At 40.4% G+C, this 27,883-nt stretch overlaps 1 protein-coding gene and 1 pseudogene across 2 annotated transcripts in view; both read left to right on the top strand.

Moving 5' to 3' along the window:
- Nucleotides 1-27,883, top strand: part of CRCP (CGRP receptor component) — a 52,537-nt gene that overhangs the window by 6,273 nt on the left and 18,381 nt on the right. For both annotated transcript variants that reach the window (XR_004312671.1, XM_014556545.2), the window contains exons 2-5: nucleotides 4,307-4,343; nucleotides 7,100-7,198; nucleotides 9,361-9,455; nucleotides 23,830-23,887. Coding sequence is in view for 1 of the 2 variants with exons in the window: in XM_014556545.2 (XP_014412031.1) it covers nucleotides 4,307-4,343; nucleotides 7,100-7,198; nucleotides 9,361-9,455; nucleotides 23,830-23,887 (289 nt within the window). In the remaining variant the exon portion in view is untranslated. The remainder of the gene's footprint in view (nucleotides 1-4,306; nucleotides 4,344-7,099; nucleotides 7,199-9,360; nucleotides 9,456-23,829; nucleotides 23,888-27,883) is intronic.
- LOC116657551 lies at nucleotides 15,509-23,821 on the top strand (annotated as a pseudogene).

Raw genomic sequence — 27,883 nt, 5'->3', positions numbered from 1 at the left:
GAAATCATGATCTTTTTATTGTTTCTGTAGCTGTGCCTTTTCCAGAATGTCATTTGGTTGGAATCGTACAGTTTGTAGCCTTTTCAGACTGACTTCTTTCATTTGGTAATATGTCTTTTAAGTTTCTCTCATGTCTTTCATAGCTTGATAGATCTTTTTTTTTAACTGCACATATATTTTTAATTTACATATATGTACTGTTCATTGTTTTTAAGAACGTTTAGAGCTTTAGCTTTTTAAACTTACATAGTTATCAAAGAAATAAAGCCAACCACAAAATAAGAATTGACTCAAAAAGACACATACACCCTGCTATTAACAGCATCATTATTTATACCTGCCAAGATATGGAAGCATCCTAAGTGTACATCAATAGTTGAATAGATAATGGATATGTAATATATATATATTATATATATATACACACACACACACACACATATATATATATGTAATTGAATACAACTTACCCATAAATAAAAAGGCTATTTTGCCATTTGTGGCCCTTCATTCACTTTTTTTTCACTTCAAAAACCACAATTTTATAACTAGCAGAGACAATTCCATTACATCGAAAACCAACAAAATCCCTAGAAATAAATTTAACCAAGCAGGTTACCTATACTCTGAAAACTGAAATGACACAAAGAAATGGAAAGATTTCTTGTGTTATTGGATTGGAAGAATCAACACTATCAATTGGCCGCACTACCCAAAGCAATTCACAGATCCAGCCTAACCCCCATCAAAATACTCCCGACATTCCTCACAGAACTTGAACAATTCCAAAATTTATGAGGAACCACAAAAAGACCCCGAATAGCCAAAACAATCTTTTGTAGATCTCTCCCTTTTTTTTCTTTTTCTTTTTTTTTTTTTCTTCTTTTTGTTCTCTTTTTTTATGGCTTGATAACTAGAGAAGGTCCTTTAATATTTGTTACAAAGGTAGTTTGGTGGTGCTGAAATCTTAAGCTTTTGTTTTTCTGTGAAACTTTTGATTTCTCCATCAAGTCTGAACGAGAGCCTTGCTGGATAGAGTATTCTTGGTTGTAAGTTTCCCCCTTGCATCACTTTAAATATATCATGCCACTCCCTTCTCACCTGTAAAGTTTCTCTTGAAAAATCAGCTGATAACCTTATGGGAGTTCCCTTGTATGTTATTCGTTGCTTTCTCTTGCTAGTTTTAATATTTCCTCCTTATCCTTAATTGTTGTCAGTTTGACGACTATTTGCCTTGGTGTGTTCCTCTTTGGGTTGATTCTGTGTGGTACTCTTCGCTTCCAGGACTTGGGTGAATGTTTCCTTTCCCAAGTTGGGGAAGTTTTTGGTTATTATCTCTCCAAAAATTTTCTCATGTCCTTTCTCTCTCTCTCTTCTCTTTCTGGGACCCCTATAATGCAAATATTAGAGTGCTTCATGTTGTCCCAGAGTCCTTTTAAACTATCTTCATTCCTTTTTATTCTTTTTCGTTCTGTTCTGAAGCAGTGATTTCCACTAATCTGTCTTCTAGCTCACTGATCTGTTCTTCTGCCTCATTTAGTCTATTCTTGGTTCCTTGTAGTGTATTGTTCATTTCAGTGATTTTATTCTTCAACTCTGTTTGGGTATTCTTTATATTTTCCAACTCTTTGCTAAAAACTTCACTCTCCGCATCTATACTCCTCTTGATTTCTCTGAACATCTTGGCCATCATTACTTTAAACGCTTTCTTGGATAAATTACCTATCTCCTCATCACTTATTTCTTCTGGGATTTAATCTTGTGCCTTGGCCTGGGAGATACTCCTTTGCCACCTCATATCGTCTATCTTTCTATGTGTTTGTGGATTCCTTCCACGGGCTTTGGGATTATTGTTTTCTTATTTCTAGTATTTGCCCCTGGTGGATGAGGCTGGACTAGAGGCTTATGCAGGTTTCCTGGCAGGAGGAGCCAGTGCCTGCCCACTGCTGGGTGAAACTTGGTCCTGGACTTCTGGTGTGTACGGCGGTGTCTAGAGGCCTTTGTGGCTCAGGAAGTCTGCTGATGGGTGTGGCTGTGTTCCCACCATGTATATTGTTTGGCCTGAGGCTTCCCTACAGGCTGTTGGGTGGGGCTAGGTCTTGGTGCTAATGATCCAATCAAGATGTCAGCCTCCAGGAAATCCCATGTAGATTAATATTCCCGGAATGTCTGCCACCAGCTTTTATGTCCCCTGAGTGAGCTGCAGCCATCCCCCACATCCCCAGGAGAGCCTCCAAATCCAGCAGGCAGGTCTGGCCCAGGTTCCTATGAAATCACTGCCTCTGCCCTTGGACCTGGTGCACGTGAGTGTACTCTTCTCAAGCGAGTGGAGTCTCCCATTTCACCCAGTCCCGTGAGGCTCCCAGAGCCAAGGCTCCTGGCCTTCAAAACCAGATGTCCTGGGGTCTCCTTCTCTTCCCAATGCTGGGACCCAAGCTGGGGAGCCTTACGTGGGGCTTAGAGCTCTCACTCCTGTGGGAGGGCCCCTGCAACTTACCAAATCTTCAGCTTGTGGGTCTCCCACCCCGAGGGTATGGGGCCCAATTAATCACCAGCACGCCCCTCCTGCGTCCTGCTGTGGTTCCCTCTTTATGTTTCCAGTTGCAGAAGATCTTTTTTGCTAGGTTCCAGTCTTCTTTCTATGGTTGTTAAGCATTCAGTTGTGGTTTCGTTGCAGTCGTGAGGAGAGGGAAGCTTGTGATCCTACCACTCTATCATCTTGTTGTTGAATCCCCAGTTAGGCTTTTTACTGTGTGCCCTCGAGCAAGTTTTTTAATCTCTGAACCTCAGATTCATCATCTATAAAGGAGGAATCATAATAGTTCCTACATCACAGGGTTTTTAATGAGAAGTTAAGTGAGATGGTATCTTTTAAAAATAATATCCTTCATTTAGGGGAATCTTAATAAGTACCAAGAATTATGTTATACTTTTAAAATTTGTTGTCTCCTTTATTTTATTTACTTATTTATTTTATTTTTTTTTTGTTAGTGGAGACTATTACTAAGAAAGTGGGAATAATTTGGGGGATTGAACCCAGAATCTTATGCCTGCTGAGTACAAGCTCTACCCCCAACTCTGTTGTCTCCTTTCATCCTCACAATAGCTTTATGAAGTAGTGAGAAGTGGTGGTGGTGGCAGTAGCACAGGTGGTAATGATAGAAGATGGCATTTATTGAGCACTTACTGTGTCCCAGGTACTTTACATGTTTCAATTTAATCCTGTAAACAGTCTTATGAGGTTGGTACTATAATTGCCATTTTAAAGATGAGAAAAGTTAAGCATAGAGCAGTTAAATAACTTGCCCTAATTCACATAGCTAATGGACAGTGGAGCTGGGTTTAGAATCCAGGCTACCCTTCTAGGTACTAGTAATCCTCATTTTTTTTTTTAGATGGGGATGCTTAGAGGGATTAAGTAACTCACTAAAACTCACATACCTTGTAAGTGGCAGAGCTGGAATATGAACCCAGACTTGCCTGATTTCAAAACTTTGTTGTTAATTATCACACTTTACTGCCTCTAGACTGTTAGAAACAGTAAGTATTTTCTGATGATACTGCAGAGTGGATCGATTGTAATTTAATATAAGTCACATTGCTCTGCTCATTCACATATTAAAGATGGCATTTTTGTCTCGATTGACGGTAGCACAGGAGTCAGTCAGTCTTTTGACCACTGTCTGACATATGAACTCTACCTTTTGAGTTGATACAGAAGGTGGACACCTTGGGAGTTTTGTGGATCTCTGGCAGAATTCTTGATGTTGCTGGAATTTCCAGTAGTGATGTTAGTGTTAAGGATCCCAGTTCTGGTGATTCAGCATGAAGACTTGACTACCCAAAATGGCAATAGCTAATGGAAGGCAGATGGTACTGGAGAGAGGACATGGCCATGGGATAAAACGGCATTCTGTTTATCTAATGAATTCCAGCACCCTCACTCTGTTTATTAACATCCCTCTACCCCTGCTGGTTTGCCCCCCATGTTCTTTCTGTAACTAACTTCCCCTAAATGTCTGACTTCTCTTAACTTCTGCTTACTTGGACCAGGTGTAAGTGTAGCATTTTAATCTCCTACCTGGTGATGGATGTGTGATATACTATGGCTCTAAAAAGGAGAATTTGCTCAGAAATTGTCCATTACCAGCTAACCAGTAAGATTTAGGACATTTCTCAATTTTAGATTGTAGTCCCCAAGTTGCTGAACTAGACCACTGAATCTTGACAGAGGAATTATTTTGTATATTTAATTCCCACAAAGGGATGTGAGCCCAGACTGATAATAATTTACTTTATTTTGCAGGAAGGATGCCAGTTCTGCACTGCTCAGTAACTATGAGGTAAATAATTTTGAAGTGGACTATTGTATTTTCCTCTCTAATTACTTGCCCTTTGCTTCTGAAGATTATTGAATTGGTTTTGGTTAGAAATGACTGAATTCATTTGGATTTTCCACTTTAAAATAGGAGAGATGACACCATCTGGTGGACCTTGGCAAAGTCTTAGCTTGGCAAATTATACACAGTAATTCAGGGAAACTGGGAAGCCTTTAGTGTTACTGTAGGCAACCTTCCCCAAATCCCAAAGAATTTAGGTCTTCATTTGGGATGCCTTCATGGGATGGGAGCATCCATTTTGGAACTACTTCTGTTTGCAAAAGTTTTCCATTAAAATACTTATGCATTTTCTTAATTAGCACTCTACCTTTTACACTTTTATAAGTTATTTTGGTCCTCATAATAGCCTCATAAGTGTTAACACTTTGATTTTGGAAGTGAGAGTTTAGTTGACTTACGATTGTAAACAATTTAGTAGCAACTAACAGATATGGAACTTGGGGGTTGGAGGGTTGGGTTGCTGGGGAAAGAGAGGAAGGAGAAGGAAAGAGGTTGGTGAGAGGGAGATAGAACATTATTTTTGCTGACCTTCTGTTTGGCCTGGGTCTTGTTTGGTACAAGCAAAACCATCTGATAGGTTAAGTCCAGGTATAGAAAGAACTGTTCATATGTTCACTGTTTATTTTTCACATGCCAGGGTCGAAACTCAGGAAGACTTGCGGGAGAGCTGAGTCTCCCTTGTGGGATACATATGGAAAGTAGTAGAATTAACACAGTGGGCCATACTCCTTTCTTCCTAAAGGTTCATCTTAAATGGTTGCTGCTCATAACAGGAAGGAAATGGTTGCTAGCCAAGCCATTGGCTTTTAGGAACCTCTTTGTCCAGTCTGGACTATTTAGTGTTTTATCCATTGGGGAAACATTGCATTAATTGGGTCTCATGCCACTATCACTGAAAGGGATGACAGGTGGGGAGGGAGTTGTATCTAGTAATGTATCTAGTAATGGTCTGTGATCCTGTAGTTTTCTCAATTCTGTGGTATAATCTCTGAAACAGGAAAAAGGTTTCCTCCCCCCATGCTCCTTAGCACTAACACACGTGTGTTTCTTTCTTGTGGGGAAAGTTTACTTCTAAAGTTCTATAGCGTATTTTTCTCTTTTTTGGGGAGGAAGTGCAGGGGAAACCATATTTTATCACTCATCTCATAATTTTTCTTTTCCAGAAATAAATTAGATTTTCGTATTAGAGAAGCAGACTCTTTTTAAAAAAATCATTTCCATTTGTTTTAGGAAAAAGATATTTTATTGCAACACAATCGACATACAACATTATATTAGTTTTGAGTGAACAACATAATGATTTGATATTTGTATATACTGCAAAATGTTCACCACAGTAAATCTAGTTAACATCTGTCACCATACATAGTTATAGAATTCTTTTTTTCTTGTGATGAGAACTTTTTAAGATTTACTCTCAACGACTTTCAAATATGCAATACAGTATTATTAACTACATTTGCCATGCTATATGTTATATCCCCATGACTTATTTATTTTATAACTGGAAGTTTGTACCACTGACCACTTTCATCCATTTTGCTCACTCCCTACCCCCTGCCTCTGGGAAACACGTATCTGTTCTCTGTATCTATAAGCTTGGTTTTTGTTTTTGTTTTCTTAGATTCCACATATGGTTGAGATCATAAGTCTTGACTTATTTCATCTTAGCATTATTCCCTCAGCATCTATTCATGTTGTCACAAATGGCAAGATTTCATTCTTTTTTATGGCTGAATAATATTCCTTTGTGTATGTGTACCACATTTTATTTTTTCTTTTCTTTTTAAAAATTTTTAAATTTTAAATAGAAGTATAGTTGATTTTTTGCACTTTTTGTTTGTTTTGGGGGGAGGTAGTTAGGTTTGCTTATTAATTTTTTTATTTCTTAATAGAAGTATTGGGACTTGAACCCAGGAAGTTATGTATGCTAAGCAAGCACTCTACTACTGACTATACCCTGCCCCCTTGTATACCACATTTTCTTTATCCATTCATCTGTCAATGGACACTTTAGGTTATTTCCATGTCTTGGCTATTGTAAATAATGCTGCAGTGAACATGGGGATGCATATATCCTTTCAAGTTGGTGTTTTTGTTTTCTTTGGATAGGTACCCAGAAGTGGAATTACTGAGTCATGTGATAGTTCTGTTTTTAATTTTTTGAGGAACCTTCATACTTTTCCCACAGTGGCTGGGAACATTCCACCTACAGTGCACAATGGTTTCCTTTTCTCCTCCCCAATACTACTACTTCTTCTCCTTCTTCTTTTTGGTAATAGCCATTCTAACAGGTGTGAGGTGAAAGTTTCAGTATAGTTTTGATTTGCACTTCCCTGATGATTAGTGATGGTGGCAATCTTTTCATGTACCTGTTGGCCATCTGTATGTCTTCTTTAGGTAAATGTCTGTTAAGATCCTTTGCCCATCTTTTAATTGGATTTTGGGGGGTTTTTTGCTTTTGAGTTGTATGAATTTATGTATTTTGGATATTAACCCCTATTGGACACATGATTTGTAAAAATTTTCTCCCATTCAGTAGGTGGCATTTTGTTGATGATTTATTTTGCTGTGCAGCAGTTTTGTAGTTTGATGTAGTTCCATTTGTTTATTTTTGCCTTTGTTTCAAAATCATTGACCTTGGAGTAGATATATTTCTCAAATTTGTTTATGAAAATCTTTTGTATATCTCTTCCTAGGTGTTCCAGTTACTAACTGATCTGAAAGAGCAGCGTAAAGAAAGTGGAAAGAATAAACACAGTTCGGGGCAACAGAACTTGAATACTATCACCTATGAAGTAAGCCTAGCTTTCTGGAGCGTGTGCCCAAACTACCATTGAAGGGGATTCGTTTATTTTGCTGATGACTGGCCACCAAATCATGATTACGTATTACCTGATTTGAGTAGCTTTACTACAACCCAGTTTTTATTCTGTTTGTAAAAACAGAGTTTGGCCAGTTGCGAGGGTTAGCCAAGGACAAAGAGGGAATAATCAAAAGTCTGCCCTCACTTCTAGTACAATTGTTAAGTCAGGGATCCACAAGACTTAGGTTCAGTAATTCACCAGCAGTCCACACAGAGAAAAGACACAGATTAAAATTAGCCAAGGGAAGAAGCAAGTGGAGCAGATTCCAGGAGACATACCAAATGAAGAGCTTCTGTTGTTTTCTAATGTGGGGTCAGAACATGTTTCTCTCCAAACCAAGCTGTGTTAATACATGTAGAATATTGCCAGTCAGGGAAGCTCAGCTGAGCTTTGGTGTCCAGAGATTTTCTTGGGGCTCTGTTACCTAGCATGATTGAATGACTGATTGTGTGGTTCATGTCAGCCCCCAGGTCAACTGATACTGCATGACCCAAAGTCCCTACTCTTAAGTCACATTGTTAAGACTATCCAGTAGGAGTAAGGCCCCCAGACAAAGATACTCCTATCAGGTATAACAGTCAAAGAGTCTGTTGATGACCTCCCAGAAGCTGAGGGAAAAGGCCAGACCTTCTCTTTTGGCAAAGCCAAATTCTTTATTACACAGAGAATGATACTTTTTATTGTAGAAAACTTAGAAAGTACCAAAAGTATAAAGAAGAAAGCAAAAGTAATTCATAATCTTAGTATCTAGTTGATAGTTTGTTGCAATCTCTCCAATCTTATGCTTTGTCCTTAAAAAAAGAAAGTTTAAACCATTATACTTGTTATATGTGATGTTTGATTTCATGTCTGTCATTTTATTTTTTCTTGTTATTTCCTTCAATTCTGATTTTGTCTCTATAGAGATCTGGATTTAACTATTTTTAATTTATCTTTTCAAAGATATGATTAAACTTGAATTAAGTTATCATAATCCCTTTTAAAGGAAATAAGAGGCTTAGCACTTTTGTCACCCTTCCTCCCCATCTGATTTTTTTCATTTAAACATGTATATAAAATAAAATAAATAATTTCATTTATTCATTCATGTTCTTGTACATTATATAGTTCATCTTTTTTCAAAGAAGAAAAAAAATTGTTGTTGGTAATTAGTTTTATAACCAGATGTCAGGGTATCAGGTACCCTTAAGTACACACTTAATCCATTTAAGCTTACTACCACTTTATCCTTAAGTTCTTGCTTGTAATTCATGGTGCCTTAAGGAGAGTTATTGTGGTAATAAATATGTCCTTCTCATTGCATAATACAGAGTATGTGCTATCACTGTCTTATTACTGATGTTAACTTTGATCACTTTGTTAAGGTGGCTTCTCTCTGGTTTCTCTATTATAGAGTTACTGTTCTTCCATTTCCGTGTTCTATTAGAAAAGAGTCACCAAGACCAGCCCACTGTCAAGGGGAAAGGAATTAGGCTTCACCTCTTGAAGGGAGGGATATTAAATACTGTAAAGATATAATAAAACTACTACCGTAATTAATAAATACTTTGAAGAAGATACTTTGAGACTATGCAAATATCCTACTTCTCCTTGAGCTTTTGCCCAATTAATTTTTATATTAATTGGTTGGTCTTTCCTGGAGTAACTATTACTATGGTGTGATTGCCTAATGGTGATTTATTTCCCTCATTCTATGTTTAATAGGATTCTTCTGTAAGAAAGTGTTGTTTCTTCTAATCTATTTATAGGGTCATTTATATCTATATGGACTTGTGACTATTTTAGTCTTTGGGTTCCTTATCTCTAAAAAAATAGCTGAAATATGATAATGCAGTTAGTTGTCTGAGTCTTTTCTTTAATGCTGGATGTTTTTTTCTAAAATTTCAGTAGTTATTCTTCCTGCTTTAAATACTGGTTTTCTTTTTAAGGAATTCCTGTTATATGAAGATTGACTCTCCTGAAGGCATTTGTCCTATAGAAGATTTTTGAAATAAAATTTTAAAGTACTAAATTATAGCCGTTGCCGTCTCTTTTTCTAATTCAGGATTATTTGTCTTATTCTTGCTTTTTCCCTTTTTTTTTTTTTTTTGTAGACATTAAAATACATATCAAAAACACCATGCAGGCATCAGAGTCCTGAGATTGTCAGAGAATTTCTCACGGCAATGAAAAGCCACAAGTTGACCAAGTAAGTAAAAATTATCTTAAATAGAAAAAGGCTGACATGTAATGAAAGTCATAGCTTATGAAAGCCATCCTCAGCAGCCGTGTATTTATATTTTGTTGGGTTTTGAATTATAAATGATACACAGTGCTCTTTTACAGTAGGACCATGGTATTGTAGATGAGATTACTGAGATATAGACATTGGAATCCTTCTAGAGCCAGAAACAGAACTTTAGTGGGCTTTTTAATCTCAAAAATCTTTTTTTTTTTTGAGGCCCAGTTCTATTACCTGTCCCACAACCCATTCCCAGCATTCAGACCAAATTGGTTGAAAAATAGGATTCACAAATTAAAGTGCTTTTTATAAAGTTGATGAATTAAGTCATTTGACATTTGTGTTTGCTTGGGACAAAAGTGGCTTAGTAATATTCTGTCTGCTCTTCTAGTGCCCAGTTAATTTCTTGGTGACATTCTTGAGTAAGTTAAGCCTGTAGGAATTAAAAACATCATTAAAAATTAGATCAAGAGTTTCCCTGAGAAAAAAAAACTAGCCGTAGTCTTTTAGAATTAATACCAGAGGTGATAAATCCAAAAAGCTTTTGTCATTCATTCAGGATAATAATTTTCTTTTGGAGGAAACATTTGGTGTTATTTCAGGCACATAGAGGAGACACTGTCAATAAACTAAGTGTCCTTCTGGCCTCGCCTCTCTTCATGTGAGCTCTGAAGGCAAACATGTTTCAGATGTGTGCATGTGTGAGTTTGTGTGTGTGTATGTTTACAGTTGGTTTTATTTTTGTGATAAAATACACTTAACATAGAATTTACCATCTTAACCACTTTTAAGGCTACAGTTCATTTGTATTAAGTATTCACATTGTTGTGCAGCCAATACGCAGAACTTTTGAATCTCCCAAAACAAACCGTTTACCAGTTAAACCACTCAAACCACTCCCCATGTCCCCCTCACTGCAGCCCCTGACACCACCACTCTATTTTCTGTTTCTATGAATTTGACTACTCTATAGATACCTGTTATAAGTGGAATCATATAGTATTTGTCTTTTTTAAAAAACGTCTAAGTATTGTTTAATACTTTTTTTTTAATTTTAACCATTTTAAGTGTGCAATTCAGTGACATTAGGTACATTCAGTTGTTGTACAACCATCACTGCCATCCACAGAATAATTTTTCATCATGTAAAACTAAAACTCTGTGCCCATTAAACAGTGGCTCCCCATACTCTCCATCCTCTAGCCCTGGTGGAGGGCTGCTGGCCTAGAATAGGCCTGCTGGCTGCAAAGTTTCTTGGCTTGCTTTCAAATGAGAATGTTATTATATGAATGAGTTGAGTCATCTTTTTCCCCAGCACTTTAAATAAAGATATTAGTTCAGTGTCTTCTGATTGCCATGGTTTCTGATGAGAAATCTGTGGTCATGCAAATATGTAATGTGTTGTTTTCCTCTGACTGCTTTCAATACTTTTTCTCATCTTTGCTCTTTGAAAATTTTATCATGATTTTTTATCATTGCTGAGCTTCTTGATTATGTAAATTTTTGTTTCTTACCAAATTTGTGACTTTTAGGCCATTATTTCTTAAAATATTTTTTTCTGCCCTAATCTCCTTTGCCTTTCTTTCCAGAACTCTGAAGACACAACTGTTAGAACTTTGATAATTGTTCTACAGGTCCCCAAGGCTCTTGTTTTGTTTAGTTTTAAAGACAAGGAAATTGTATTCACGTTTCTCAATCTATATGTTCATCACTCTCAGCTCCTTGATTGGAGTGTGCCTGGCTCTGTTGACACAAAAGGCTTTGGAGAAACACAAGTAGGGGCTCAGGATGTGAGGAAGGGAGTGGGGAGAAAGAAATTGACACATCACTTTTCCTCTAGATCTGCTTTGATTGTCATGGAGATAGAGGTCTCAGACCACAGAGGTTGTGTGTGTGCCTGCATAATTGTACATTCAGTTTCAGCTGGACTACACCTTCTCACATGCCTGTATTCTCTCTCAACCCATGGCTCCTCTGTAGATTGATTATCAGTAGAGACTACAGAGTCGTCCTGTCCAGTACAGCTTTCTGCAGTGATGGAAATATTCCTCTCCTCTGTTCCACACAATTAACTTCTAGCCACATTCAGCTGTTGATCATTTGAAATGTGGCTAGTGTAACAGAGGAACTGCCTCTTTCATTTTATTTAATTTTAATTAATTTTTAAGTATTAATAGCTGTATATAGTCAGTGGCTGGCATATTGGGCAGTGCTTTTTTATAGTACCTCCCTTTGATGGACTTCATCTCACAGCCATATAAAAAATTCAAGTGGCCTTTATAAGTCCTCTGCTGAATGATTCTAAAGCTTGTTGTGCTGATCTTTTCCTGAAGGAAAAGTGAAAAGGCCATCCTCAAATTCACTGTCTCCTCTATGGCTGCCCATATACTGCTCCTCACCCTTCTGTTGTGTATGAGTGCGTCCAGTGGCATTTCAATTCTTGGATCGTTAGGCCTTGTCTCTGAAACCCCAGAACTGAGTGCAGGGTTGCTGGATTCCAGAAATGTCTTTCAAATCAGAGCAGCATTCTACATGAATGGGTCCATTGGCTGGACTCTTTTTTAGAGCTAAGAGAGTATAAGAATTTGAAGCCAGAGGCCTTTAGAAATCATGAGACCTAGTATTTCCCAAGTGTGGTACAGGGAATGCCATGGTGTGTGAGATGATTTTAGGCAGAACAACAGTGTACTTTGATATGCTACTAGATTTTAATTTCTTTAAACTTAACTTACATGGTATTTTCTGTTTCCTTTGTCATTGTGATGCTGCCTGTACCCACTTAGTAACATAGTCTGGGAGATGGTGTAGGGAGAGTGGGTCACTTTTTTTCTTCCCCAATTTCTTTTACTGTTGGTAAAATACATATAACGTAAAATTTACCATCTTAACCATTTAAAAATGTACAGTTCAGTGATAGTAAATACATTCATAATATGGTGTAGCCATCACCACCATTTATCTTAATAACTGTTTTCATCTTGCAAAACTGGAATGCTATACCCACTGAACAATGGCTTTCCCTTTCCTCCTCCTCTCAGCCCCTGGTTTCACGTCCTAAAGTTACGACCCTAATTTGAGTTTATATTAGTTTAGCCTCAGTAACGTACAAAAACTCTGCTCCGTATACAGCTCCATCCCCAGCCCTTTCAGTTGTTGATGTAACAAAATTAAATGTTTGTTTATATGTTGTGTGCCCTAAGCAAAAACTAACAATTATTTTAGCAATCTTAAATCTTACAGAAAGCAAAAAGTAAAATTACAGATCGTTCTTACATGTGTTTTTTTAATTTGCACATGTGTTTTTTATATTTGCTCATGTGTTTACCTTTATGAAAATCTCTTATTCTTTTTGTACCTTCGAGTGACTGTCTAGTGTCCTTTCATTTCACATTGCAGAGCACTGTTGAGCATTTCTTCCAGGGCAGGTCTAGTGATAATGAACTCCCTCAGCTTTTGTTTATCTAGGAATATCTTAATTTCTCCCTCAGTTTTGAAGGACAGTTTTGCTGGATATAGCATTCTTGCTTGAGAGGTTTTTCTTTTAGCACTTTGAATATATTGGCTCACTGCTTTCTGGCCTCCAAAGTTTCTGATGAGAAATTTGCTGGTAATGTTAATGAGGAGATCCCTTGTATGTGACAGTTTTTTCTTGTTGCCTTCAAGATTCTCTTTATCTTTTAACAGTTTGATTATAGTGTGTCTCTTTGCGGTTCTCCGAGTTCATCTCACTTGGAATTGAGCTTCTTAGATGTTTATATTCATGTCTTTCATCAAATTTGGGCAAGTTTTCAGCCATTACTTCTTCAGATATTCTCTCTGCTCCTTTCTCCCTCTGTTTTCCTTCTGGGACTCCCAAAATGTATATGTTGGTCTACTTCATGGCATTCCACAGACCCCTTAGGTTCTGTTCACTTTCTTTCAATCTTTCTTTCTTTCTGTTCAAGTTCATTGATTCTTTGTTCTGCATGTTCAGTTCTGCCTTCAAATCCCTCTAGAGTTTTTCATTTTGATTGTTGTACTTTCCAGCTCTAGAATTTCTTTTTGGTTTCTTTTTTGTTCCTGTCTCTTTATTGATATTTCTATTTTGTTCATACATTGTTTTCTTGACTTTCTTCACATCTTCCTTTAGTTCTGTGAGCATCTTTAAGACAGTTGTTTTAAAGCCTTTTGTCAAGTAGACCTGCCATCAGGTTTTTTTTTTCAGGGACATTTTTCTGTTGATTCCATTTTTTTTTCCTTTGAATGAACCATTCTTAACTGTTTCTTTGTACACCTTGTGATTTCTTTGTTGAAAACTGGATATTTGATGTAAAAATGCAGTAACTCTGTGAAGCTTGCTGAGTTTTGTTTATTGTTTGCTGTTTTTGTACTGTTATAGGCTGTTTCTCTGCCAAGGATCAGCCTGAGGTATAAACTCAGGGTCTTCTCAGGTGTTTTCTGAGCCTGCCCCTTTCCCTAAGCATGCACAGTCACTCTCTAATTTTCCCCAAACATGCAGTTATAGTTGAATGTCCTTAGCCTTTAGTGTCTGAGCTTTAGGGAGAAAGAAAAAAGGGTGGGGGTAGGGAAGGGCTTTGGCCCTTAAAATCCTAAAAGTCACTTCAGCTGGAGGAGATGAGACTTGCAGCAGTGAACAGAGGTGTAACAATGGCTGCAGCCCCTTTGCTTGCTCTTCTGTGATCAGAAGCAGCAATCAGTGTTGAGGGCACAGAGCCTTGATATTTGGAGGACAGAGTCCTTTTTGTCCTCTCTGGCTTACACAAGCTGTGTGTAGTCTCCAGGAACACGTGTACAGCTGCCTGCCACTGGAGTTGGGGGATGGGTAGCTTCTGCTGTGCTAAGATCCAAAATTGTGGAAGTTGCTAGTCTTCAGTAGACTTCAGTGTTTCAAAATAGTTAATATCACACAGATTCTGCCAGTGCAGTTGTTGTCTAGATGGGGAGACAGATTTATTTTTCAGTTCTAAAATTTTCATTTGTTTATTTTATATATATGCACATACTACATCATCTTAATCCAGTCATCTGTTGATGGGCACTTGGGTTGCTTCCATATCTTGGCTGTTGTAAGTAGTTCTTTTGCCCATTTTTAAAACTGGGCTGTTTGTTTCCTTAATTGTTGAGTTTTAAGAATTCTTTGTATATTTTGGGTAACAGTCCTTTATCACATGTGTCTTTTGCAAATATTTTCTCCCAGGTTGTGGTTTATCTTCTTGTTTTTTTGACTTTGTGTTTTGCAGAGCAGATGTTTTTAATTTTAATGAAGTCCAATTTATCAGTTCTTTCTTTTGTGGAGCGTGCGATGGTGTTGTATCTAAAAAAAAGTCATTGCCATATGCAAGGTCATCTAGGTTTTCTCCTGTGTTATCTTTTAGGAGTTTTACAGTTTTGCATTTGACATTTAATTCTGATTGTCCAGACAGTTGTCTAGGTGGTGGAGAGGCAGATTCCTGGTTCTTCCTACTCTGCCATCTTCCCTGAATCCTCTCTGTTCATTTTTTCTTTTTTCTCTTTGTTGTTCAAATGGGAGAATTTCTTTTGAACTTTAAGTTCTCACACTCTTCTGTCAACTCTGTTTTGTTATTAAGCCCATCCTGTGAATTCTTTTATTTCATATATTTTGTTTTTCAGTTCTAAAATTTTCATTTGTTTATTATTTATAATTTCTGTCTCTTTCCTGAGAAATTGTATTGTTCCATTCATCTCAAGAAAGTTTGTTTATACCTCATGCTGTTATAATAACTACTTTAAAGTTTTTGTCTGGTAATTCCAGCATCTGGATTATCATAAGTTTGGTTGATTATCTTTTCTTTTGAGAATGAGTGATAACTTTCCTCATTGAGGTAATTTTAGATTGTGTCCTAGACATTTTGAATATTATACTGTTTAGACTCTAGATCCTATGAAATACCTCTGGTTAATGTCACCTTTTTTATTTGTTTGTTTATTTTAGCAGGCAGTTAATCCAGTTAGGTTCATACCTCAAGTCTAGAATTTCAATATCAGTTTAGTTTGTAAAACCTTTGCTCTGCTGCTTTGGATCTTTTTTTGCAGATGAGACTGGAGTTGTGGTTTAACTTGTTCACTTCTCAGTGTCTTGCTTTGCTGTGTCTGTTTGCTTTTTGCTGTTTGGGGCTGTTCTGCACATGAATAGCTCAGGCTGAACCTAGTATTTGTGCTGATTGATACTCAAAATCGGGGGAGTCCTCTCCCTAGCTTCTTCTCTGGGGATTGCCCCCAGACTCTCTGGCCCACATATGCCTCCTTTTTTGGGCCTCTGGCTGCAAGTACTAGATTTCTCTTAAAGTTCTAGCTGCCCAACTGTGCAGTTGTTACTGGTGCCACCCTTGGGGCAAAGAAGGGAGGACAAATAAAGAGGAAAGGGGGAAAAAAAAGATATCCATTGGCACTGTGGACCACAGGGACTCCCTTCCTGGCTACACCTGCTGCCAGGGCTCCCTGAGGAGCTGCCCTTGAGTTGTGGACTTTAGCCAGATATCTGGGGCCCCTTTTCCCAATCTTCTGGCCAGAAGGGTGGAATTTCCCTTGGAGTTTTAGCTGCCTTTGGAGCTACTGCCGTAGCTCTGCTAAGGACTGTCCTGAGGTTCGGGGCTTATGAGAGAAAAGAGGAAAAAAAAAAAAAAACCCTCTCATATCCACCACCCACACCAATTAGTTCTTTCTTCAAGTTTTGTTTCCCCTTCCCAGTCCCACCTACTTTTGTTTTCAGAGTCCAGGTTATTGCTTTTGTATTTTGTCCTGAGTTTTTGTCGTTGTTGTTGTTGTTGTTGTTGCTGCTGCTGCTGTAATCAACAAGAAGAGGCTTTATGGGCTAAATCCATCTCATCTACAACAGAAGTCCTAATTGTTGACTTTTAAGGCCTCTTTAGAGCTATTTGTCTGGTGTTTTGCTTCCCAGTCCCTACATCTTTTCTTCTGCAAATATGCACCTGACTACCATTCAAGAAACCCAGAAATAGGAATTGCCTTTCGTGCTGATTCATGATTGGCCATAATCTGTATAAATTTAACGCAGACTGTAATATTCAGAGGATTATTTCAGTTCCCTTTTTCCATTTTTGACCCTAAATTTGAGGATTTGTAAAGCCCTTTTTGACCCTTTAGTGTCTACTTTTCATTAAATGGTTGATTCCTGGGACAGATGAACATGCCAGTGTTCTTACATTGGTTATCCATGACTGCCAGAAACAAAAGCTGCAGGCAGTGTTGTTCTACAGACAGCCAGTAGAGGGGGCTGGCAGGCTTCTTTCACTGTGGCTGGGCCTGGCTCCTCTGGGAGGTAGCCAACTATTGTGGCCCATTGGAATTCATTTGGCTTCAGTGCCTGATGACTCAGGGGGCTGCTTGCCATATACTGTCAAGACCTGGACCATCTTGTGCTAGCCAGTACAGTTTAAGATAGGAATCACATTTATAACAGAAACTGCTGAAGTGCTCTTTAGTCCTTATATCCAAATATCCCCCGGCAGAGTTTTTCTCTACCATTCTCTCAGGGAGAGGAGATTCAACATAACAGCCCTTAACTGGTCCAGTTCTCGTAGTGCAAACTGGAGCTCCACTGATTTGCTCAAAAACCAGCACCACCAGAGTCTTTGAGGGCTTGGTGGGAGCCATGTTTTATTTGACTTTATAGCTTTATTCAGCAAAATGATGGTATTGAGACTCAACTTGAAGTCACTTTGGCACTAAGTCCCATGTCATTTTTTTAAATAGCATGTTAATTCCCCAAAGCATTTGGTTCTCTAATCGTTTTAATTTTTTGCTTGAGGCACTTTGTCCTTAAGAATTGCAGCCTGGTTTGCAGCCCCAGGTCTCATCCTGAGAGCTCCCTAAGATGGACAGCTGTGTCTGTCAGGAATAGAAGGACTTGCCTTCAAGACCCAGCTTAGATAGATCTGTAAATAACTTTGGATCCCTAAAAGGGACTCTTCTGTGCACAGATTACTCCTGGGCTTTGGCATCATATTTGGTACCTGTACCTCTGGGGCCAGCAAAGCTCAAGAGTAGATGGGTAGGTTGTCAGGTTTCCCTAATATCTAGAATGTGGTTATTCTGTCTGCTTAGAAAGCATGGCATCTTGCCGCATGTCTCCCCGCTATCCCAGCAGTTGTCTCTCTCTTGAACTTCTCCTGCCAAGTCAGTGCTACCCTAGCTCGCTCTTTATTTTTCAGATTACATTTATCTCATGCCAGCTTTGTCGTAGTTGTTGGGGGGACAAAGATGAATAAATGCAATGTAAGTGCTATGGCGGTGGGGACAGAGTAGAGAGATACTGAAGTGTCATAATTTGAGTATGTCATTTCATCTGTAGGAGGCGACACTGCGTTTTCATATGAAAGAGGGGTCAGTCAGATGCAGGGATGCTTTCTAAGCAGAGAAAACATGATGTGCTAGGGCCTGGAATCAGGAAGTACTCTGATGTTTCCCTGGTATTGTTTGCAGTTTTGTTTAATTGGGATTTGAGTGCTTAGGGAACATGAAGGCATATGAACCTAGAGAGACTGACAAAGACCAGAATTCAGTGGGTTCTGGAGGTTGAACTAAAGAAATTGAAGTTCATACCCAAACTGGGGACAGTGGGAAGATTATAAGTAGGATAATGAGATGACCAGATTTTCATCTTTTAAAAGGTACTTTATTTGTAAGAATGAAGATTGAAAAAGTGGCAGACCTTTGAGGATAGAGGCCTTTGTCTTCTAACTAAGAAGAATCAAAGTGGCGTGTAGAGATCTTGAAAGAAGTATAATCATTAATTCTTGGTGTCTTAATACGGGCAGTGGGTGAAAGGGCAGAGTCAGGGGATGACCCTCAGATCTGGCCTGTGTGTTTGGCTCTTCACCAAGATGAGAAGTACAGAGAGAGGGGCTGGTTCATTGGGAGGGGTAGTCAGATCACTTTGGGATGTGTTGAGTTTGACATGTGTCTGATATGTTTAGGTGGAATGTCTCAGTGGCGGTTGGTTATAAAGGTCTGGAGCTCAGCTCACACAGCATGAAACTTGGATTTCTGGGTTATAAGCTATAGTAGCAGATGAGATTGTGAGTTTTGGATGAAGAATTCAGGGTGAAAGATGGCATCATGGAAATGCAACAAAGGCAAGCAGAAGAAGAGAAAATCTAGAAAGAGATGAAGAGGGAATAGTTAGAAAGGTTAAGAGAATCAGGCAAGAATGGTGTTGTGGAAGCTGTAAGGGTAGATGGTTTTAAGGAGGGAGTGATCAGCAGTGTATGAGATCACAGAGTCAGGGTCGAGCAGGACAGAGAAGCATCCACTAGCATTGTCAGCATGGAGGTCGCTGGGCCCTCTAGTGAGAACAGTTTGGGTGATCAGTTGGGGCAGGAGCTAAAATGCAGTGAATTAGGAAGTGAAGAGGAGGAAGCAGAGACAGTGAAAATAAACTTGGTTATAAAGTCAAGGGGAATGTTTGTAACCCCCACCCTCATCCCAAAACTGGTGCCTGTAGTATGTGTGGTGCTGTGACTTGACTTCAGCAGTACTCAATTCCTGGAGTAGAGCAGCAGAGAACTTGTTTGGTTGGTTTGACTCCAAATTAGGGTTCTTCAGGGAACAGCTGTGAATGTTTTTGTCGCTCAAAGACTGACAAGATCCTTTTTGCAACTGTAGGAACATTTCCAGCAGTTCAGAGCCTGGCAGAATGATGACTGTTCGATGAAATGACTTCCGTTACTTTGATTGATTTGTAGCTGAGATGCTCACTTATTCAGCTATGTCTTTTCTGTGTTCCTACTATTTATTCATACTGTTGGATGTGATGGTTAAAACTATTTTGTTTTGAGTGAGGCTTCATATTTTCCAACTCATTTGGGCCTTCAAAACTGCTTGCTGATCTTATTCCTAGTCTTGCCCTTCCTTGGTTCTCTGCAGCTTTTAGTCCTGTTAACCCTCTTCACATCCAGACGTCTCAGATGGTGACCTCACCTTTTGCTTCACTGAGAAACCACCCAAAATAAACTCATTTCCCTTCATACGTCCTCACATTTTCTTTTTCTTTCCACATTGCTGTGGTGTCAGTGGAGTGAGCCCTTCCACTGAAACTTTTATTATTAATCAATTTTTTTTTCCTGAGGATCTTTCCCTTTCTCTCCGATGATTTTAGCCTCTCCACCTGCTTGTCTCTTTAGCTGGCAAACATAGTTCAGTTTCTCTCCAGAACCTGCCCTCCTCAGGCAGTAATCACTTTTGTTAACCTCTGGCCTGTCAAGAGGTTATTTCTGTCCACGGCGCTGAGCTGAAACAGACCCACAGCCACCATGAGCAGCAGAGGCCAATGTCCCCCAGCCAGCCTACTCTGCGCGGCCTCCTGGGAATCCGGTGTACCCTCAAACATTGCATCAGCCTCAGGCTCTGCCCTGTACCCAGAGGTCTGTTGTTCGAGCTTTGTGCACCCAGGGGCTGCTGCAGTCCCCATGGTGTCAGCTGCTTTTCCTGGCACCTCACAGTAGCTTCCCATGGCCCAGTCTGTGGCTGTTGGCCTCTAGGCTCCACAGTCCTCACAGCTTAGTGTCTGGTTGGCCCCGTCCCTCCAGCTGGTTCAGTGGTGCCAATGAAAGGAGGAGTGATGCAGGTGCCAGATTCGGAGCTGAGGCCACTGCTGGCAGCATTCCTCCTCCACCCCCAGGATGTCCTCCCAGGGCTGCTCAGCTTGCAGTCAGGCAGGGAGCTGTTGTCCTCGTAACTCAGTGGAAGGCAGACTTCATGGATGGTTCAGAGGGTGGCTACACCATCCGGTGAGGAACCAAGGCCATCTCTGTCAGGAAGGACATCACATACCTTCTCACAGTGTAACTGCTTCAGTCCTGTTAACCTGCAGTTGCAGTTTAGACTGGTTTTGGGTGTCTTTCTGGTGCCCAAACTTTCAATCACTTTTAAACTTCATGAGGAACGGTATATATAGTGGTAGCAGTACCTCTCTGGAGCGTTTTGATGTAGGAGAGGAGTCCTCTCATGCAGTGAATGTGGGCGAAGCAGCCCTTAGGAGCTTCCTTTAATTCCTCTGGAGTAATACTCTACGATCCTGGTCTTTGCTTTTAGTAATAAAACATCCAGTTAGGTTTGGAGGGAACTTTGATCTTCCAGTTAAAGTTGCCAGATTATTCTTACTGGTCTTTAATCTCCTTTAAGTCTTTGATTTATGTTACTTGTTATAAATGAAAAGCATTGGTTGTCTCCCTTTTCCTTTCCAACCTTTGTCCTCTATCCCACCCTTAACCCTAGGCTTCCATTCCTCCCACCCAGCTCCATTGAATCAGGGGTGCAGGACAGAGTGCCAGTCAGACCCACTTCCTTCCCTCCTTGCACTTCTCCCACTTGGCGTGTTGTAACTAGTCTTTTACAAGGATCCCCTGAAGCCCTCTGCCCCAAGCACAGGCCTCATTACTTCTGCTTTGGAGCTCCCTGGGCAAAAGTGGAGACTGCCTTTGGCCCCTCCCCACAGATTGTCTCTATGTACATGAACCAAACCCAAATTTGCTCTGGTGCCCAAAGAACTGAACTTTCTCAGATATCAAAGGATATCAACACAAACTGTACTGAAAACAGTTTGTTTAAAATATGAGGGGCAGCGAGGAGGATGCCTTTCAAAGCCTGATGACTTTAGAGCCAAATTAAGGGGAGTTTTCAGATCACAAATGGGTTACCATTTATTGTCAGAGTGCCTGATGTGGCCACTCATGGCTCCCAAGAATTCCTAAGCTGGGTTAATGGGGTCATATTGTGAATGCCTCACTCCAAAATGACTTGAGTCCCGTGAAATCTCATTAGGAGTAGAAATATTTTGGGATCCTTAATCTGATTTTTTGTTTTTTGAAGTTGAATTTTATTTTATTTTATAATTTCAATTTATCTAAATTTTGTGTTGTGTGTGTGTTATGTTTGACCGTTGTGGAAGTTCAGTGTTGTATATCCCTAGCTGTACTGTGGTGTGCCTTTCTTGTGGGTTTTTATACTAAAATAAAAATAAAGACTATTTTGAAGATTTGAATAAAGTGATGATATTGCATTACAAAAGGGAAAAGAGGCATTTCCTCCACCGTTATTCCGCAGTCCCCACAATCCATCTATCACCTTACTATCATTTCCCTGAACTACTTGCCCAGGCCACCAGTGCCCTCCTTTTTGGCAAATCCAGTGACTTCTCTACCATCAACCTACATTCCTCTCTTCAGCATTTGGCGCTGTTGATAATACCCTTTGTCCTGAACTTTTCCTCTCCTGGTTTCCGTCACACCTCCTTCCTAGGTTCTCTTTTTCTCTCTTCACTCCTCCTCCTCTGCCGCCTTCTCTCCTGGCCCCCTGAGTGGAGGTGCTTTATGGTGTTCTGTCCTGGCTCTTCGCTCCCTCTGCTGTTGGTCTCTGGGTGAAGATACCCACCCTCATGGTTTCATGTAACTCCTTGCTAATAAATCTAGCTCTGGTCATCTTCTTTAGTTCTAGACCAAACTAGAACTAAAACTAGACAAACTGCTCCGCAGAGACCCCTTCATTGTTGTTCCCAAAGTACTACCAACTCAAATTCCAATTTCAATTAATATATTTTTCCAAGCAGGCTAACATCTGACAGTGAACCTTAACTCTCCTCTTTCCTTCACCCCGCCCCCCACCCAACCTCAGCTGTTGTCAGGTCCTGTTGACGCATCTGCCGGTGACCGGGAGCATTTCACAGGTCCAGACTCTCATTGCCATCCCTGCTGCTGCCGCTGCCCAAGTTGACGTCTTTGTTTTCTCTCACCTGCAGCGTTACAGTGCCTCTGCCTCCATTTTCTCAGATTTTCCAAGCCCAGCAAGTCACTCCTTTCCTTGGTTGCTCTCCAGTGTCTCCAAAGTAACATCCAGCCTCTTGGTAGTCAGGGCCCTTTGCTTCTTGTCCCAGATGACTCTTTCAACCTTGTGTCCCACAACCTCTCTAGCAGCCATTTCCTAAACCTTGATGAATTTTTGTTCTTCTGGGTGTTTACTTGTGCTGTTCCTGCCCTGACTGCCCAGCCCTCCTCCTATCCTTTTGCCTAGAAAATGCATAAGGGCCCAGTGCAAGAGTCTTCTCTAGAAATCTTCCTCTTTGAGTCTAGAGTAAATGTTTGGGAAATTATGAGGAATAGAACTTAACTACAACTGCTTTAGTAATGATTGCCACTTAGGGAGAAATAACTGTCATAGCCTCATCAATATGACCACTGAATACTAGAAGCAGATGGTTAAGAACATGAGCTTTGTTGGCCAAGTCCCAGCTCTGCCATTTACTAGCTCTGTAACTTTGGACAGATTATTTATTTACCATCTCAGCATCGAGTCTGAGGGTCAAATATGCTTGCCAGATGGGAAGTCAGCAATAAATGGTAGTTGCTGCCGCTATAAGTGGTAAGGTTTTCATCCCTCACAACCCCTTCGTGAGATAGGTAACTACCGTTGGCATTCCTGTTTGACAGGTGATGAAACCAAGGCTTAGGGAGAGCTGGGAAACTGGTACTGTCCCAGACACCTGGCCGTGGGAATTGCGGCTTATTTTTCTTTTTATTTCAGAATATGTGTATTGAATTGAAGTACGAATCTGGACCTCCAGGGTCAGATTGAGAGAGAAATAGTAGAAATTGTCACCTGCACGGGGCTGGTAATTGAAGCTGCTTTCTCTCAAGTGCTGTCATTTTTGAGAGTCCACACATTTCACCCACCCCTTCAGCAGTGAGCTGTACATTGTCTTATGACAGATGATGACTATCATCTTCAGCTGTTAACTTAAATCTTTTGTTACAATTTGCTTGTATTTGTCTTCCTTCCCCACCTGGACGGTAAGCTCTTTGAGAGCAGAAGACTGTTACACTACTATGTACTAACGGCTGTCCTGTCCCCTTCGGGTTCTTGTTTTTGTTTACTAAGATAACAGGTCAAGTCTGAGTAACATTTAATCTTAATCTCAAGAAGGAATTCTTAACCATTTTCTAAGTGATGACCGGTCAAGATGATTTTGTTAATCTTTACTTTCTATAATTTTGATTAAGAAAACATTACTCACATTTTCCAAATAAAATTTATTAAAACTGCACCTGTGCTGCCTGCTGCCTTTCTTGCCTCCCAAGCCTCTGCACCCGTTCAGACTCTAATACCCATTTGTGCCCAAGAGTAAGAGTCTCTGACGTAGGACTCTTCCTACTCGTTTTCTCTCATTTTACAGTTGAAGAAACTGAGGGCCACGTTCCAAGTTGTTCTTCCATTTGTTATCTGACAAAGTGTTCTCTAAACAGCTTGGTCAAGACTCAAGATCCTTAGGGGTATGAAAGTTTTAAATGCTCTACTTTTCTTTTGACAGAGCTGAAAAGCTTCAGCTGCTGAACCACAGGCCTGTGACTGCTGTTGAGATCCAGCTGGTGAGCGAAGGAGGCTTGAACTTGGGCGGATTGGTTTCTGGGTCTGAGATGTGGAAAGGGTCATAAAGGCTGAGCACAGACAAGCCAGGGACTGCCATGACTTGAGAAGACCGTCAGACCACGCATTTTATGTGAGGAGAAACCTCACCAGTTTGATCCTAGTTAGTATGGACTTAGGGAAAGGGAAAGACTGGAGAAAATTTAATTCCTTCTGTAGGGTCTGGGGCTGTGACTTACAGCTCTTTGTCTCCCTGATGTGCCCTGCCCTTCTGGCCATTGCTTCCCTGTAGGGATTATTGCCAACCACATGTTGCATGAAAACATTAGATTCAACATGACTCTGGAGTTTATCTCCCCCTGCCCCCACCCTCCGACCTCCTCTTCCTGTGCACTTTCCCGCGTGCTCGCTGTCTCTCTCACCCTCCTGGCCCAGTCTCCCAAGCTAGAAGCCCGGAAGTCGTTCCCTTCCTTCTACCTCTTGTTCAGTCAGTCTGGGTCCTTTTGCTTCTGTTTCCTATTGCTTTCTACTATCCCGACTGCACTGCGCTAATTTCTGTCATGATTTCTCAGTTCGGCAGTTGTCCTCTCACTGTTCTTCTGCCTCCAGGCCAGCCCCCTCCTGTCCATCTTCTCCACCACCATCAGAGTTCACTGTCTAAAACCACAAGTTTGTTACCTTGTCTCCCTGCATAAAACCATTGCCCAGAACCTCAACACTTGCAAAGTCTAAATCGCAGTCATAACATGAAGCTGCCGAGTAGAAGGCAGAGGTGGCATAAGGACAGAGTGAAGATGAGGTCCAGCAGTGCAAACCGAGTGGTGGCTGTGTTGGCGTTCTGCGGCCTGGGGCAGCTTCCTTCTGTTGTACAGGGCCAAGAGCATTGGTAAGCCACAGATACCAGGCAAGGCATTCAACTGCCAGTGAAAAAACTGGCTGGAGAATTAATAAAATAGAATAAAGCAGTTTCCAAAGTCAGTTTTAGAAGTATTTAGCTCTTTGTCAAATTTCCTTCAGAAAAATGTGGAAGAAAATAGCCCAAAATACCTCTGGTATTTTGAGTTGCTTAAAAAATAAAGAAAACCCCTTTTTTAAGAGTCATGGGTTATTTAATTTTTGACTAAAAACTTTTATTGTCTTCCCAGCGTTTTAGCTGCCCTTCAAAATGTATGCAAAATTAAATTAGAAAAATTCCTTCCATAAAGGGTGCCTATCTGGGGGAACTGGCCTTTAGGCTAAATAGAGATCCTTTTTTTTTGTACCCTCGTTATTCTGATGCTTTCAACTGTGTTAGAGATTCAGCTTAGAAAAGAGAAAAAACAAACAAAACAGCAAGAAACTAATCCCTGTCCCTCTGAGTTAAAGATCACATGTCGTGTCTCCTCGACTTTAATCAGCAGCATATGTTATTCATGGCTTAACGACAGATGGAGAGGAGAGATCAGGAGGAGGATTAGCGTGACCTCATCCCAGGGCCTGTAGAAAGCTCTCATTACTTGGTAAGATTAGCTGCTATTAAGATTGCCTACTCTGTGCCAGACTTAGTGCCAGGGGCTTTGTGTATGTCACCTTTAATGCCCTCACCGTGGTCTTGGCTGGCAAGTGGCTGAGTGGGGCAGTCTGATTCAGAAGCCTTCCTCTGTTCCTCCAAGCCATGTGCTTTCGAGTGGTGAGAAGAAAGGTGTGTGTGGCATCCCCTCTGACTGTGTATTCTCTTCTCCTTTCCACAGGTAGGTAGGCTTTGATAAAAACTAGGTATGTTGTTCCCCAGAAGTGGGACCACTTTATAGCCAGATTTTTCCCAGCCTGAGATTTGGCTTCAAAGGGTAGCAAATCATTTATCAAGGTTTGTAGCGGTGTCCCTTCTCACCAGAGAGGGCTAAGAAGTGAGGTTTTCACTAGAGTGGAAAGTACAAAGGACTTGAGAACTTCCCCATGTTAACCTTACAGTCATTTCTTCTCCCTGGGTTCAGGAGTAATCCCAGCACCCAAGATTTATTTAGTATTCAGTTTTGGAGGCTGAAGCTGCTCTTTTTTAGTTTTACCTCAGCCGTGGTTTGCTGTGATCCTCAGATCCACAGCTGCCTGCCTGCTGTGTGTGAGGAATGTAGGAAGCCACCCAGCTCTGTGACTTCCACCATGCCCTGCTGTGCGTTCACTTGGGGCGTTTGTCGCTGACAAAGCCCTCTGGCCCGAAGACAGGACGGTGAGCCTCATGGCCGCACAGGCCACTGTCTTGAACAGCAGTCCCATCTGTGCCTGTTATAATTTAGTGATTATAGAAAAGTCTTGAATTATATAGTTTTATGGCTTACAAGACACTATAGTGTCCTTACTATATTGGTCCTTACTATAGGCATTGCTTTCGTTTTACTTTAGAGAAAGTTGAAAATTATAGAGGTTAAGTGAACTGTTCTGGGTCAAATAGCTAGAAGTGTCTGTTGCTATTACATTTTGAGTTGTTTTGAGGAAAATAGGAGGCTAGTCTTGGCAGGTTAGAATGAGAAACGGCCCGGGGGAGGGTACAGCCCAAATGGTGGAGCGCATGCTTAGCACGCACAAGGTCCTGGGTTCAATCCCCAGTACCTCCTCCAAATGTAAATAAATAAATAAACCTAATTACCTCCCCCTCATTAAAAAAAAAGAGAAAGAAACAACAATTTCTGCAATACAGCAGCCCAATCTGACAGCCCCTGGGAACCAGTACGGTCTTCGTATATGATAAAAGTGCATCGTTCAGGTTGACCCATCTGCAAATACTTTGTATGTTTACATCTCATTTGCCCTTATATTCTGAACAGCTTGAACCCTCTGATGTCTGGGAATGTTGAATGGTGCTTTGTATTTTTTAATTTGGGTTCTGTTTCTTCTGTGTTGGAAAGAAAAGGTGAGGAGTAATGTAGTTATTTTTTACTCTAGTGATCCAAGAGGGGTTAGTAAGTTTTTGGTTTCTGCAAGTTTCTTTCTTGTGTATATCTCATTTTGTTTAATGCAGCTTGGATTTTCTTTCTGTGACTAGGAATCTTGGGTTGAAAAGAACATTTCCTAACTATAATTGTCCCTGAGGATTGTGTGCTGTTATAGCTCCTGCTCTTGGCAAATTTGGGAAAATTAGTAAAGCTTATTAGCCCTGTTGCCAAGATCATACCTACCTGAAACCTGATCTGCCAAACCCAGAGGTTAGGCTGCAAGACAGTGGCCTGTTGAAGTTCTCTCTGTTTGGTTTTCTAAAAGATAAGGCCCCTCTGAGGTCATATAACCAAACCCTTTCAAGTCTGTGGTACAGTTTCTCTGAGAGAGGAAATGATGGAAACCTACTGGAGGCCATGGTGTTCTAGAAAAAGCTGGGATTCGAAGTCAGAAGACCTTGCTCTACTTCCTGTGAGACCCAGATCACATTTTTCCTTACAGTGCTGAGCCTCCATGTTTTCATCTGTAAACTGTCCTGACTTTAGGTACAGCATCCTTGAGAAGCTCTGGGGGCAGTGATTCCAGGAAAACCCCTCATAAACTGTGGAACACGTTGCAGATACTGGTGGGAGGTTGTCGCTGTTCTAACGATAGTCTCGGTCCCCTTCACCCTCTTCCCCTGAGGCAGGAAAAGTTCATCATCAGCTGTGTGTGCCAGTCATTCATAAACTTGGAGACATTCTTCTCTCAAATGGAGATCATTTTTTCCTCAAGATTAAATAATCAAGTCAGATATATCTCTCCTTCCTCCTTCATTCTTTAGAGGCAGTGTATGTTAGATTATTTCCTACGGACCCTCATTTTACATGCCTGATTTTAAAAGTTGGTTCTTGAGGATTGTTTCTTGTTCAGTAGAGGAGTTACTTGGAGCCTTTGAATCTTTAGAATATGGTGGTTTTATTTCAAAACATGACGGGAAGCCGCCCCATTGGTTCACTTTGGATCTTCTCTACTCTGGAACACCCAGGATTGTTTTCTAGTTGTAGAAACATTTTTGGACTGAGATGAATGAAGAGACCGGTGTTTTG

This window comes from Camelus ferus, chromosome 18, assembly GCF_009834535.1.
Source record: "Camelus ferus isolate YT-003-E chromosome 18, BCGSAC_Cfer_1.0, whole genome shotgun sequence".
Classification (NCBI taxonomy): domain Eukaryota; kingdom Metazoa; phylum Chordata; class Mammalia; order Artiodactyla; family Camelidae; genus Camelus; species Camelus ferus.
Note: the sequence above shows the minus strand (reverse complement) of the source record. Positions and strands in the feature narration are given on the sequence as shown.